The 14,559-nt window shown below is 50.6% G+C and overlaps 2 protein-coding genes across 2 annotated transcripts; both read left to right on the top strand.

The window, feature by feature from the left end:
- The first annotated feature begins 142 nt into the window (after positions 1–142).
- TBC1D13 (TBC1 domain family member 13) lies at positions 143–10,476 on the top strand. The gene is made up of 12 exons (XM_036393999.1): positions 143–246; positions 422–495; positions 796–836; positions 1,252–1,313; positions 1,592–1,691; positions 2,766–2,848; positions 2,998–3,157; positions 3,936–4,143; positions 4,716–4,879; positions 6,381–6,541; positions 6,694–6,751; positions 7,460–10,476. The coding sequence occupies exons 1-12, from the start codon at positions 224–226 to the stop codon at positions 7,523–7,525; spliced, it is 1,200 nt and encodes a 399-aa protein (XP_036249892.1). The 5' UTR covers positions 143–223; the 3' UTR covers positions 7,526–10,476.
- A 1,143-nt stretch (positions 10,477–11,619) lies between these two features.
- ENDOG (endonuclease G) lies at positions 11,620–14,059 on the top strand. The gene is made up of 3 exons (XM_036393913.2): positions 11,620–12,175; positions 12,613–12,722; positions 13,386–14,059. The coding sequence occupies exons 1-3, from the start codon at positions 11,678–11,680 to the stop codon at positions 13,660–13,662; spliced, it is 885 nt and encodes a 294-aa protein (XP_036249806.1). The 5' UTR covers positions 11,620–11,677; the 3' UTR covers positions 13,663–14,059.
- Positions 14,060–14,559: the final 500 nt, after the last annotated feature.

The following is a 14,559-nucleotide window of genomic DNA, read 5'->3' on the forward strand; positions in this document are numbered from 1 at the left end:
AACTGAGAGGGGCGGAGCTTTGTCCTGAGGGGGCGGGGCCAGGCGCTCAGGAAAGGCGCCCTGGGGCGCGCGGGGCGGGGCTTAGCGCAGGGAAGGGTCCGTGTGGAGCGGGCGGCTCCGACACGCCCCCGCAGGGCGGGGCCCGTCCCGCATCCCCCTCCCCGGGCAGCGTTTCCAGCCGGAGCGTTTATGCGGCGCGCGGGGAAGGGGCGCCGGGGCCGCCATGTCGCGGCTGCACCAGAGCAGGTTGGTGTCGGGGTCTCTGTAGGGACGGGGGTCCTTCCCCTCCCCACCCTGCCGGGGCTGCGCTGCACGTGCTGGGGGCTCTCGAGAATTGGGAGCTCTGAGGGGTTGGGGGCTCTGGGGGGTCGCGGGTTGCCTGTACCAACCCTGATGTCGCCCGCGGCTTTGCTCCCCTCAGGATCGCGGACTTCCAGGAGGTGCTCGGCGAACCCACGGTGGCTCTGAGCAAGCTCCGCGAGCTGTGCTTCAGCGGTGAGTGCTGCGGGGACCGGCCCGGGCTAGGGAGGGGGCTCCAGGCACGGCGGCGCCCCGGGCCGGGGAGGAGGGGGCTCCGGGCACGGCGGCGCCCCGGGCTGGTGCCGCCTGGCTCGGGCTGTCCCCTGGGAGATCACCCCTTGGACAGCCCCAGCAGTGTCCCTGGGGAAGCTTCGTGCTTCCTCCCCGTGCCCCTCGGGGAGGAAAAGTGTTGCCAGGCCTGTTTGTGAGGTGACATCAGCAAGCCGCGATGAGAGATGGGCTAACGTGGTTATTTTTCTGCCCGGTGTTCCACAGGAATTCCCTTTGATGGTGGGCTGCGCTGCCTGTGCTGGAAGGTGGGTTTTGCTTGCGGCGCTTTTCTTTCTTGGGAGTGATGCTTTGGGTTGATTAAGTACACATAGTGCTTTTTTGGCGGTTGAAGTTGTAAACAAACAATAAAGCCAGAGCTTAAAAGCCGCTAGAAGTCAGCAGTAATTTGTAGAGATCAGCACTTTGCATGTGAACAGCCTCAGTTTTAAGCAAGCAGTGCATTTTGGTCAGGTTAGCTATTGATCAGTCCTACAAATAGTTCTGTGTGGAAAGCCAGTCCCTGAAATATTCCTGACTGTTGCTTAGCAAAGTATTTGGCTTCCTGGAGAGAAATCCCAGTATTTTCCAAGAGCCAGTTTGAGCCACTGGGTTTGCTTTGCTCATCTTGTAGGTGTAACAGCTCATAGAATACTAATTCTTGTTCATCTGTTTCCTGTGCAGATACTCCTGAACTACCTCCCTTTAGAGAAAGCCTTATGGAGCTCTTTGCTGAAGAAACAGAGGTGAGGCTGTTGGTACTTGTCCCTTTATTTTCAAAGATATCTGCAGAGAAGAAGAATAGGCTTTAAATAATTAAATACTTTCATAAAACAAATTGTTCTTGTGTGTAATGTGCTGTTCTCCCTTCTGCCTGGTGGACTGACCCCTTCAATTACACTGAAGAGAAAATCAGATGCCTTCTAGCTGAGCAGAGTGGGGCAGAAACATCTGTTTGAGCTCTGTCTGTGTGCTCACCTTGACCTTATCTTTCTCATTTCAAATTCCTCTTTTCTTCTTTAAGGGATCTGTATTCCCAGTTCCTAAAAGAAATGATTATCCAGCCTGGGATTGCCAAGGCCAACCTGGGTGTTTCCCGGGAAGATGTGACCTTAGAGGATCATGTAAGTGTTGTTAAGCCTTTGTGCTGCAGAAAATTCCTTGGGGAGTTTCTGGCCCCCTGGGCTGCTCCTGGCTCTGTTCCCAACTCTTCTGCCCTGCCAAGGGGGGAGATGGTTCCCAGATGCCAGCCTGGCACTTTTGTTGTGCTTGCCTTGAATGTGTTTTACTGGCAAAGCACCAACAGCTCTGTAGAGAGCTGTTTCCAGCTGTGCACTTCCCTCCTCCTGCCCTTTGGGGCTGCCTGCCCAGCCCATGGGTCTCCTAGGGAAAGGGAGAGGCTCACAAGAGGTTCCTGGAGCCATGAGATGCTCCCCTGGGAATTTGGGTCCATGAGTGGATTTGGAGCAGAGGATAGAAAAGAAGCAGGAGAGTCAGGCTGGGCTGGTGTGGAAGGTGGGAGAGTTGATTATTTCTGATAATGCTGCTGGGTTGTTTTTTTTTTTTAACAGACTATTTCCTGCATGCCTTGGCTTTCTCCTTCTCTGAAAGTGCTGTTAGGAGTGTGTGTGTGGGAGGAGTGAGTGAAGTAACTGATCAGAAGAGACTGTAAAATGATACAGCTGCTCCCATGACCATTCTGAGCGTTCACTCCCCTGCAGTCACCTGCCCCACTGTGATCTCTGCAGCCTTGGTGGTGTAAAATTGGCATGTCTGTAAAACCACACAGGCAGGTCACAGTGATCTCTGAATCCCTTGGAATGTAGCTTGTTGTTTTTTCCTTGGTTAGTTGTTAACTTTGTGTGGATCTTGGTGTGGAGAGAAGAACCACAGCATCAAAGTGCTGGGTGGGTGGATAACTCTTACCCCAAGTCTAAATACCATCTCCATGGTACAGGTTTGGAGCTGCAGTCAGTTTTTTTTCCTTGTTAACAGAAGGAAAAAAAAAACTGATTTGGGAAAAAACTCTTGAAGAGATGAGTGAAAAGGACCAAAATGTGAGAGAAAAAATGACCCTGATGTGCTCGGATTGTGCTGATGGCAGAGTGACAGCAGAAATGTTAAATCACTGTATGTTTACTGAGGATATTGATATGTGTGAAACACGCTTGTTCTGTTTCTGTTGTTTCTCTCTTCAGCCTCTCAATCCAAACCCAGACAGTCGATGGAACACTTACTTCAAGGATAATGAAGTGCTCCTCCAGATAGACAAAGATGTCAGGTGTGTGAGGCACAACCACTCAGATTCTGAACCCGGGCGCTTTGGTCAACAAATTGTACTTTGAAAAGGAAGTTTAATATTAAACCTCTCACTCAACATGGGGCACGAACTTCCTTCTTGTCCCTGATTTCCTGCTGTGTCCATCCTAGGAGGCTGTACCCTGACATGGCGTTTTTCCAGCGCCCCACGGATTATCCCTGCCTGCTGATCCTGGACCCCCAGAACGAGTTTGAGACGCTGCGCAGGCGCGTGGAGCAGACCACGCTCAAGTCGCAGACGGTGGCACGAAACCGCAGTGGGGTGACAAATGTGAGCTCTGGGTTGGGGCTGTCCTTGTCACAGGGCAAGGTCTCAGGTTGGGAAAGGGAAGGGCGATTCCTGGGCTGTTCTCTGTTTTGCTTTCTGCTTGTGCAGTGGAATTAAGGAAACACCCCAACAGATACTCAGCATTCTGGGGGCTGGACATGGTGGAATCAGTTGAAGTGCCTGACAGACTGTAGGGAATTATAGGTGTATTTAATTTTAAGGACTGTTTTTACCTGACTTCTGGTAGAATTTGTAGTCACAAGTTATTTTATGCCTGACATATGTGTTCCTGTATGGCAACAAAACACTGAAGAGTTAATTTACTATGAGTTTATTACAAATTTCCATAGTCCTCCAGAACTGGATCTCAGACCTGGGATTAGGAGAAGAGCAGAGTAGCTGTTAAAATGTGCAGTCTCTTTCCCCTTTTGTGAGTGTTACAGCACACGTGCTATTGGGGAAGGTGGTTTCTCCCACAACTCTCAATACCCTTCCCTTGTACTACTGACAAAGAAGTGGAACTGCTGTGGTTTTTACTGTGTGAGATCATGTGGTGCAATGATTCAGAAGGAACTGTGCATTGCTGCACAGACTTTGTTCTTCAGGGACAGCCAGCACCAGGACTTCTCTGTCTGTGTGCTCCCGGAGCTGCTTGTCTTGGCTTATGTGGTATAAACAGCCCAGATCTTGTGGGGGGCCTATGTGTGTTAAAAGCCAAGCTTGGCACATGTGCTAAGGGATCTGTGCCCCTTGGTTGTCCTGATTCAGCCTTGTTTTCCAGGTGAGCTCCCCTCTTAAAAGCGCCCCCAGCTCTCTGAGCGAGTACGAAGTTCTGCCCAACGGCTGTGAAGCTCACTGGGAAGTGGTGGAGAGGATCCTGTTCATCTATGCCAAGCTGAACCCCGGGATAGCCTATGTCCAGGGCATGAATGAAATCGTGGGGCCTCTTTACTACACCTTTGCTACAGACCCTAACAGTGAATGGAAAGGTGAGGAAGCCTTTTGACTGCTCAGCAGTGGCCGTGGTACTGCGACTTTGCTGCGTGGCTTGAGGAGTTTTGGGGAATTGGTGGGAGCTGAATGGGCTGGGAGTGGTGAGGACATGGGAAGTGAGGATTTTTGAGCATTTTTTGTTTATTTATTAAACAAAATTCCCTTAGAAGCTCTTGTTTCCTTGTACTTTATATAGATGGTAAGGAAAAAATTGAAAGGGAGGACTTTGCCTGTTGCTTCTGCTTCACAGGAGCTCTGAGGGTGTGTGCTGGTGGCAGATTATGTTCTTGTGCATAGATAACTGTTTTGTGACCTCATGTCACGAAGACCTTGTGTTGGACACAGGGATAGTATCTGCTGTGGCTATGTAGATGTTTCTAGTTTAGAAAAAAACCTAAAAAAAAGATTGTTTAGTTTTGACCCAGACCAAGCAAGTCAAGATCTGGTGGGATCTACTCCTCAGATCCAGTACAGCAACCAGATTATGGAACAAGGACAATTTTACAGGTCTGTTCCTCTCTCAGTGAGGCTTCCTCTATTCTCCCATGTTCTTCTTTTCTTTCCCCAGAACATGCTGAAGCAGATACATTTTTCTGCTTTACCAATCTAATGGCTGAAATTCGGGACAACTTCATTAAGAGCCTGGATGATTCTCAGTGTGGTATTACCTACAAAATGGAGAAGGTGTACTCCACCCTGAAGGAAAAAGATGTGGAGCTGTATTTGAAACTGGTGAGGAGCCAGGTGTTTCTCTGGGTCTTGGGTGGGATGCGAGAAGTGGCTTAACAGTGCACGTGAATGTTGGTTTTGTTAAACTGCTTGAGTAGAACACAGAGTGTATGAAAGGCTTTGCCTGTGGGGCAGAGACTCTTACCTGAGAGCTGAAACAGCCTCTCCTGAGAGTGAGCCCAGAGTGAGCTGACACAGCAAAGCTTCCTCCCCTGCCTGCCTCTGAAAGCAAACTGTGGTTGTTGCACAGCTGCCAGCTGGGAGGCTGAAGGGGCTTGGCCATGATCCTTGGTCACCTGCAGAGCTGGAGCTAGAGTTTTTACTCTCTTGTAGACATCAAAACAGGAGTTTTGCTGTAGAGCTCTTCAGCATTCCAGGCTACAGAAATTGTTTCTGCTTTTAAGAACAAAATAAAAAACATCCCCCACACTGCACACACACACTTCTATTGCCACTGGCTGCCCTGACAGCACTGACTTAAACTCCATGGAGCACATTCCAAAGGAGAAGTGAAATCCAGTGAGCTGGATGATCCCACTGGCCAAATTATACTGTTCCCTTTCATTCAAAGGTTTTCAGCTGCTTTGGGTTTGTGTGAGTTTTGTAGAACACATAGAAGGCAGCTTTCATTACAAACATCTCCGGTCTGATAGTCCATTTGGTGTGAAAGTGCAAGGAGACTGGAAGGGAAAGCTATTCTTACTGCAACCTTGACCAAATTACACTGAAGTCTTTTTCCGTCTAGAAAAGTCAGGATATGTTTCTTCTATAATCCAGAAGAGGGTTTGTCCACACAGTGACACAGCCCAGAGTGCTGGCTGGTACAGATCCACTGGGGAGAAAAACTGCTTAATGTTTGGCTGGCAGGAAATGGTCTTGGCCATGCAGCAGCTGGTCCTTAAGAATATCAGCAGAATCCTGAGCTTGTTTGACCTTGGTTAAACTTAGGCTATGTTGGATTTAACATCAGAAAACAGGAAAACTTCAGGCTAAAGGTGCTTACAGCATGTTTTACCACCCATCGGTGTGAACTCTGTTCCATCTTTGTTTATCTTTGTGAATAGTAAAGCTTTTCATAAATACAAGGGTTCTGGAAAGGAGAGGAAATCCTGACAAACAGTGCCTGTGCTAGTGGGGGAGGGCTGCAGCTTTGCAGATAAAATACTGTTGAAATGGGAACTTTAAAATTACTTGGCAGGTTTAACAGAACACAATAGAGCCTTTAGGGAGAAAAGCTTCCTTTACTCCACGTTGTGGATGGATAGAGGAGCATTTTCTGACTTGGCTGGAGGTGTGGAGTGTGGCTGCACTGAAAATCTCTCAGTCAGGGTTGAATGGGAGAGTCTCCAAAGGATGCAAAGGTTTTCCTGCTGCTGCAGGATGAGCTGGGAGCTTAGAGCAGCACTGGGGAGGAGACAGGGATGGAAACATGGGGTGCATCTCTTGCCTGTAGGGAGCTGACCAGGAGCACGTACTCATTGTTTGCCTGGTGCCTGTCTGACAGCAAGAACAGAACATCAAACCCCAGTTCTTTGCCTTCCGCTGGCTGACGTTGCTCTTGTCCCAAGAGTTCCTGCTGCCAGATGTCATCCGCATCTGGGACTCCCTCTTTGCTGACGACAAGCGCTTCGATTTCCTCCTGCTCGTCTGTTGTGCCATGCTGACGTAAGTACACACACACAGCCTTCCTCTTCTTCTCTTCCATGGATCCAGGAGTCTTCTCTAGGCACGTGTTAGGGCATCTGGTGAAGAGGTTATCGGGTTTAAAGTTTCTTTGTAAACAGTCAAAAGTAGCTGGAATAATTTCCATCTTTCAGACTCATCCGGGATCAGTTGCTGGAAGGAGACTTCACTCTGAACATGAGGCTGCTACAGGTAAGAATTAAATAGAGTGGGTGCAGAGAGCAATTGGAAAAGTCTTAAAATAGTGCTGTGAGAGAGGATGACAGTATGTGAGAGGGTGGGAGAGTATGCCTGGTTCAAGACAAGTACCACATTTGTGATGTTTGCTTGAAGGAAAATCTGCAGGGATCAGTGGGAGTCTTTAGCACATGCACCCTTTCTACCCTACAGAGAAATTATCATAGATTGGAGGTTTCTAATGTTCCTTTGGTTTGCAGAAACAAAATTTAATCATTTCAAGCAAAGATGTGAAATCTTATGTAACACTGCTAAACTTTTTGGCCAGAGGGTTTTGTTCAGTTCTGAGATCTGTGAGAGCCTTAGGTTGGAAACGCCTGCAATGCACAGTTGGATATCTCGCGTTCTGCCAGTTCCTGCTTTGGGCTGTGCCAGATACTGGCTTTGATAAGGCTCTCTGGCATGAGACAGAGCCCTGTGTCAGGCCAGGTTACTGTGCCCTTGGAGGACAAAGTGAAAAAAAACCAACAAACCTTCTGGAAGGGTGTTGAAGTTTGATCAGTTACAAAACAGGAAACTGTAGCTGTTAAAGGAGTAACTGAACGTGGCTGTGTGTTATAATAGGCCAAGAACTTTGTTGTCAAGGTTTGCCTTGCTTAAATAAAACAATCTGTATCGAGAATGCTGGGAAGTCACTGAATTGCCTTTGCTCCTTTGCCATAGGATTATCCTATCTCTGATGTTCATCTGATTTTGAAGAAGGCAAAGGAACTTCAAGATTCCAAATAGTCCATGGGCCTAACAAAAGGTGTCAGAGAACTGTGTGGCAGTGGATCTTGGGAGATGGCCCCTTGCAGTGTGCTGCACTAAAGCTCCTACTGGTCTCTGCAAGACTTCAGGTTTTGTTAGAACTACTGGCCACCTTGAAGACTTCTACTCTATTTATTATTAGGTCAAGGACTGATTACTTCCCTATCTACTTGGGTCCTGCACTCCAGATTTTTCCACATCTCAAATGCCTCTTTGCTGCCAAAAGCAGTTCTTTGTATCTTTTTTTAATGACTTTGAGTTTGGGGAGAAAGAAACCTTCTGTCTGCATATCCCTGAAGGGATGGACTCCTGTATCGTGGAAGTAACACACGGAGTAACTTCTGATGGGGAAAGGACAGACTTAAGTCCAGTGAATTTTGGTGGGTGAGGATAGAAGGATCTTCCTCCTGTGAATAGAATGTATTCCAGTGAAGTCACCCATTCTGCCATTCAAGTGGATTCTGGATTCTCCTCTCTTGTGTCTGCACTTGGCCATCCCTGAGGTGTGTGAAGAAGAAGATTGCATCACTTTCTGGTGAAGGTCACCTGGCAGTTTGCACTCCTTTGACTGGGAAAGAGACTTGGGAAGCTGAGGTGGGAGGACACGGTGACAGCTGGTGGCTTTGTGCACTCAAACTGCCTGAATCCAGAACTGCCTTATCAACGAGGTGTCCTTGAAAGCAACATTGTGGTGGTTTTAACCCCCCTATGAAGTGTAGTTCCAAGTCAAGCCTTACTACACACAGCCTTAGAGCAGGGAGGCCTCATGCTGCTCTGAACTGGAGCATATCCAGCTACAATCAGGATTCTGAAACACAAGAAATGGACACCTAATCATGTGCAATGAAGACAGATTATTTAGGGATTTATACAGGCACACAACTGGAGTTTTCTGCCTCAGTGGCTTAAACAATACTACTCCCATTAAGGTCTGGTCACGGTAACCTTGCTATTGTCTCACAGTACTTCTTGCCAGGAAGAGACAGTTCTGATCTGCAATAAGAGTCCTTCTCTAGCACAATCCAGCAGGCACAGAGGCATCTGTCATGAGCTGACTGCTGGGGCTGACCACTGTTCTGTCCTGGTCCTGTTGGAGTCACAGTCCTGAGCTGGACACTTGTTCCTCCTGAGAGGGGAAACGGCTGCACTTCAGATATGGTCCAGTGGGCTCAGGTGAACAGGGACTGAGACAAACCACAGGGAGAACTGCTGAGCTGCACAGTGCTGAGCTGAGCAGAAACCCTAATCCTCAGAAACTGCCAGCACCCAGGTGCTTGTGTGGTGCAGAAGCTCTTGAGTGAACACTAATCCAACGTGCTTTTCCCTTTCTTTCTGTGCTGTGCTGGCTCACCTCTGCTGTTGGACACTGCAGTCTTTGGTATTTATGGGTGTTGATTTGTTAAAGGTCAGTCAGTCTTTGTTAGATCTGCTTAAGCTGCTGCTGGCCTAGACTTGCCCTAGCAGGAGGGATGCTGGCAGCCTTCAGCTTTTTTTCCTGGTGTTATTTCCTTCACTGAAGGCCTTCACAGGCTGCTGTAATTCTCACCAAGGTGTGTGGGGAGATGGCAGGACAGGTTGGTGCACGTTCCCATGTTCTTATTGGCAATCCCAAGCAATCTCTGCCTCTTGAGAAGATGCTCAAGTACCACTTGTGCAGCCATGTGTTGCTGCTGTGTTGCAAGAGCAATTTAAGGTTTAAAGCAATCTGTAATTAATACCTGTGGCAACAGCATCCCTCTCTGCTGCAATCTTTTCTTGAGGGTATAGTTTTCCTCCAAGAAAAATGGAACAGGTAGACCAGGGCAGCATTGTGGTGGAGCATCCTGGGCTGCTCTGGCCACTGGGTGGATGTTCTCTCTGAGCTGCTCCACGTGGTCTTATCAGCCCTTGGGTACCTGCACTAGGGAGGCTTTTGGCCAGACCTGGTGTGGTCAAAGAGCCACCTGGGAGGTTCTGTACAAATGTAGAACCAGAGGGCCCCACTCTTGGGAGGCAGAATTGTACCTGCTCCAAACACTTCTGCCTCAGAACTGCTATAAATACTGCAGCTTTCCCATTCCATGCACAAACTCTGCTCTCATCTCCCTGAATCCTTGGCTGGGCTGTTCATTCTGGGTTCCCCTGGCACCTGCAGGGTTTCCTTGTGCTGGAATTTCTTACTGGCAACAGGACCATCCATGAGTGTTCCTGTTCTGAGCAGCTGGAAGTCTCCTTAAAGTAACCTGAGGAGGCAGCAGGCAAATCAGGATGAAAGCATTACTTGGAAATGAGCTTGTGCACGTTTCCAGCATAGCTTTGGGCCCTGGGGGTGACCATCCCGCTGGGGAAGGCACAGGGGAGGTGGCAGCACAGGTGTGGTGCTGCCTTCTCCCTTCCTCGGTGTGCAAGGCCTTGTGTTCTGTCACCTTGCTTCAGGGGGTGACCCTGAGTGCTTTTGGAAGGAGTTTGCAGTGGTTTAAAGGGATGCAGTGAGAGATTTGGCTGCTGGAAAGGATCTCTGGGATAAATTCTGTAGCCTTATCCAAACTATGGCTGCCAAACCTATTGAGTTCCGTGGGGAGAGCTTGCAACAACTTTGAAACGTCCAGACAGGCTGTTCCATACATAAAAAGCTGGTTTATATTCTGCTTATTTCCTTCCTGTGTGGTAGAACTTCTGTCCTGCTGTTGAAAGGAGTGGTACTTTTCATTGTCTTGGGACATCTATTTCTTTATTCCAAGACTTTCTCTGTTCTTTAAGAGCAAAACCAGATTTTCTGAGGGGACAAAAGAAAGTCTTAACCTTTTACCAGCTTTTGAATCTCCTCGTGTTGCCCTTGGCTTCATTCCTCAAGGTTTTTGGTGATTCATTTTTCTTGTTTTTGAAGTGAGACAATACTTAACTGGTGTTTCCTTACTTGTGTGACCAAGTAACACCTGTTCCAGCCTTGAGATGTTTCTGCTTCTGGTTTCTTACAGTCCTGACCTGCTGAAAGAGCTGATATTTAGGGTGGGAGGTGTTAGTCTGGGGTGCCTTGGGGACCCATTATCTCACAGGGACTTGAACAGAGGATGTTTAAATGGGTCTTACCATGTTTTCCTCACAGGCAGGACTACTGCCAGGCAGGGGAAAGGGAAATCACCTTCAGCTGGGAGGGAAATCAGGACACTCCTGGATTTGGGAAGAGATGAGCTTTCCCTGGGAAGGAGAGGTCTGTTCTACCTGCACCTCACTGGAGTTCAAGCTTTGTAGAACTTGGTGGCTTTGCCAGTGAGGTGGATCAAGCTGCTGGTGGTGGTCGCTCGAGAGACTGATTTTGAGTTGGAATTTTGTGATTCCACCTAGAACGATTCACACTTCGGCATTGAACAGAGTGAAGGCCAGAAGTTGTTTTGGGAATCTGGGGTGTTGGGAATCAGAGGCTGTTTTTCCCGAAGGAATATCAGTGTCTTAGTTGTAGCTGTTTGGGGCAGTCTTCTAAAATGCCCTTTCCCCAAAGAAAAGAACAGATAACACTTTTTTCCCCCCCACTTTATTTGCGAAGAACTGCCAGAAAATGGTGTAGTGAACATTTCATCACTCCTTCTTTTTTCAAACACTATTTTTGTAAGGTTTCCTTTAACTAAACGGATGTCTGTGCAAACCTCTCCCGTTGGTGTGAGTCGGAGCTGGGGCCGCTCCAGCCCCTTCTGCGGTGTCCGTAGGTGTGACAGAGAGCCCTGGGGAACCCGCCCGGCTCCTCCACCGCCTTCTCCACCGCCTTCTCCTTTCCGCCATGGGTTTGCTTTGCCTTCCCCAGGAATACGCGGCACGGGTGCGAGCGCTCTGAGTGGCGGTGGGCGCGGGTGTCCCCGGTGCCCGTGTCCCCGGTGCCCGTGTCCCCGGTGTCCCCGGTGTCGGTGTGCCCGTGTCCCCGGTGTCGGTGTGCCCGTGTCCCCGGTGTCCCGGTGCCCGTGTCCCCGGTGTCCCCGGTGTCCCGGTGCCCGTGTCCCCGGCCGTTGCCCAGGACAGCGGCCCCGGGATCGCGGCGCGCCCGCCGCTCCCGCTGTGCGCGCTGCCCCTTAAAGCGGCGATGCCGCCGGCGCAGCGCGGCCGCCCGGGGCCGGGCCGCGGCCCGTTTAAGGCGGGGCCGGGCCGCGCGGTGGAACGGCCATGCTGCGGGCCCGGTGGGTGCTGCCGCTGGCGGTGGGCGCGGGGCTGGGGGCGGCCCTCGCCCGCTGGGAGCGCCGGGAGCCGGAGCGGGGCGATGCGGCCGAGGGGCTGCTGGCCCGCCTGCCCGTGCTGCCCGCCGTGGCGGCGGCCAGCCTGCCCGCGCCGCCGGGCTCGGTGCGCACCGAGCTGAGCAAGTACGGGCTGCCCGGGCTGGCGCAGCTGCGGAGCCGCGAGTCCTACGTGCTGTGCTACGACCCGCGGAGCCGCAGCGCGCTCTGGGTCATCGAGCAGCTCAACCGGGACACGCTCAGCGGCGCTTCCGACCGCGCCGCCTGCGACTTCCAGGAGGACGACTCGGTGCACGAATATCACCGCGCCACCAACGCCGACTACCGCGGCAGCGGCTTCGACCGCGGGCACCTGGCGGCCGCCGCCAACCACCGGTGGAGCCAGAAGGCCATGCGGGACACGTTCTACCTGAGCAACATCGCCCCGCAGGTACGGCCCGAGGCTGCGCGGGGAGCCGGAGCTGCCCGCGTTCAGGGAAACCCCCGGGAGAGCCGCTGTGTTTGTGCCTGCAGCAGTTCAGGCAGAGAGGGGTCAGAGTCACTCGGAGGTGCCGATTTACTGATAGATTTAACAGCAGGGATCCTGCAAATGCACCTGCCTGTGTGTGCCTCTCAAGCCATGAAAGAGAGACCCCGTTCAGCGCAGCTCCTGTCAGGAGCAGAATTAAACAATTAGATGCACACTTGCTAAAACTTGTAGCCTTAGGCAATGGGTCCTGTCCTGGGTGTGCAAACCAGGCCATCACTGCTCCCAAAGCAGAGGTGATAGTGGAGATTTGATATGGAAAGTGCTTGGGGCTCTGTGAGATGTGTTACTCTAAACAGTGAGGAAATACCCCAGCAACTGACTACTGGCTGTGTTTCTAGAATCCTCATTTAAATCAGAATGCCTGGAATAACCTTGAGAAGTACTGCAGGAGCTTGGCAAAAAACAACAGGAATGTCTACGTCTGCACAGGACCCCTCTTCCTGCCCAGGTAAACACAAGAGCTGAGCTGGACTAGCACCCAAAAGATGCATTGAGCTTGCAAAGGAAAACAGGCTGAGGGACCAGGAGGGGTCTGCTAAGGGCCCTCTCAGTAGGTGAGACCAGCTGTGCACAGAGGCTCTGTGGAAAGGAACCTTCTTAGGATTAGGATTAGTTTATGTTTTTCCCATCCAGATGATGATTTCATGAGTCAAGTGGGATTGCTGAGCTGCAGTGTAACCAGCTTGTTTTTGTTGTCAGTCCTTAACAATTTAGTAGATTAGCTGATTACCAGATTAGACTGCAGACCCCATCCCTGCAGAATAAAACTTTCAGGTTCAATGTCATGGACTGCTTCTCCACTTAAGGACATGACTTTATTTTCAAAGATCTCCACATAGCACCAAAGAGCAGCTGTCTCATGTTGAGATCTCTTCAGGAGCAGGAAGTAGCTTGGAAAGTCTGTTAAAGAGAGCCAGCAGGGAGGGGATTTGGGAGCAGCCCCAATGCTCAGCTCACCCTCACCATGTCACATAGCCTCTGCCCCAGCTGTTTTACAGCCCTGTTGCAGAGGCAGAGCTGCTGTGGGTGGGGTCTTAGGGGCTGTTGGAGGATTGAGGGGGTGGAGTGACACCAAAGCAGGAGCTAACCTGGGATGTTGCTGTTGGTGCAGGATGGAGGCCGATGGGAAGATGTATGTGAAGTACCAGGTGATTGGGAAGAACAACGTGGCTGTCCCCACCCATTTCTTCAAGGTGCTCATCTTGGAAAAGGAGAGTGGGGAGATTGAGTTGCGCTCCTACGTGATGCCCAACAGCCCCGTGGATGATAAAATCCCCCTGGAACGGTTCCTGGTTCCCATTGAGAGCATTGAGAGAGCCTCAGGGCTCCTCTTTGTCCCAAACATCCTCAGGAGAACAAGTAACTTGAAAGCAGTGAACCCTGACTAGAACAAATACAGGTAACTCCTGGCAAGGGACTGGCAATCACTTGCAGAATTCCTTGTGTAAATGTGGGAATTAAGATTCAAACCTGTGCTTCTCCACTGTTCCCCTTGTGTCTGACTGAAACACACAGCAGGGCTCCAGAGTGGTCCTGCAGGAGGCTCAGGAGCACCTGACACTGTAGTAGCTCTCTAGGATTTGCTCCTAATCCACTGCTGCCTTGGAGTTGTGTGAGGCTCACTCAGGCAGAAAGGGAAGTCAACTGTTGCTGTTCAGCAGGGAAGGAGGGGAGCAAGGTGGGTGCCAAGGGAGCAGAGGAGGAGTTCCTGCCTTCCTGTGGCCAAAGAACTGTACTATTGTTTTCTGTCAGAAGATGGTTTTAGCAGTAAAGCTTTGAACCCATGGTATTGGTTGTTTCTTATCTGCTCTCACCAAAGCTCTGAATATCTCAGCAGGAGGAGGGGAGGATGGAGCCAACTTTTCCAGCTGCTTTCCTGTCTGAGCTCACTGTAGGCAGAGCTTAAGGCATCACAGACAGGGCCAGACTGTAATGAGATTATGTGTTTCAGTGCTGAGGCTCAATTGAAGCTCCAGCCCTTCCTGCTGTTGGGAAAGATGAAGCCTTGAAGGGGGGCTGGGGGAAGTCAGGCTGAGGCAAGAACAGCTTCTTGGCATAAGGATAAGTTTTGACTTTGTTTCAGTCTGAGGCCACATTGCTCTAGAGGCACTGCCTGAAATCCAGGCAACACCTGGATTTCACAGCAACTGAGGTTCCATACAGCTTTATTCCCATGCCAGCTGTCCGAGTTGCTGAGACCAAGTCTGCTGCCAGCCTCATACCAACTGCTGGGAAGCAGCAACCAGCCCTTGGCTGGACCACGCAGGCAGGAGGGCACAGATTTA

The sequence above is a fragment of the Molothrus ater genome, chromosome 20, assembly GCF_012460135.2.
Source record: "Molothrus ater isolate BHLD 08-10-18 breed brown headed cowbird chromosome 20, BPBGC_Mater_1.1, whole genome shotgun sequence".
Taxonomy (NCBI): Eukaryota; Metazoa; Chordata; class Aves; order Passeriformes; family Icteridae; genus Molothrus; species Molothrus ater.

Coding starts and splice junctions, on each gene's coding strand:
- TBC1D13 (XM_036393999.1), top strand. CDS start 224: ATGTCGCGGCTGCACCAGAGCAG. Junction 247..421: donor TCGCGGCTGCACCAGAGCAG/GTTGGTGTCGGG, acceptor TGCTCCCCTCAG/GATCGCGGACTTCCAGGAGG. Junction 496..795: donor CCGCGAGCTGTGCTTCAGCG/GTGAGTGCTGCG, acceptor GGTGTTCCACAG/GAATTCCCTTTGATGGTGGG.
- ENDOG (XM_036393913.2), top strand. CDS start 11,678: ATGCTGCGGGCCCGGTGGGTGCTGCCGCTGGCGGTGGGCGCGGGGCTG. Junction 12,176..12,612: donor TGAGCAACATCGCCCCGCAG/GTACGGCCCGAG, acceptor CTGTGTTTCTAG/AATCCTCATTTAAATCAGAA. Junction 12,723..13,385: donor GGACCCCTCTTCCTGCCCAG/GTAAACACAAGA, acceptor CTGTTGGTGCAG/GATGGAGGCCGATGGGAAGA.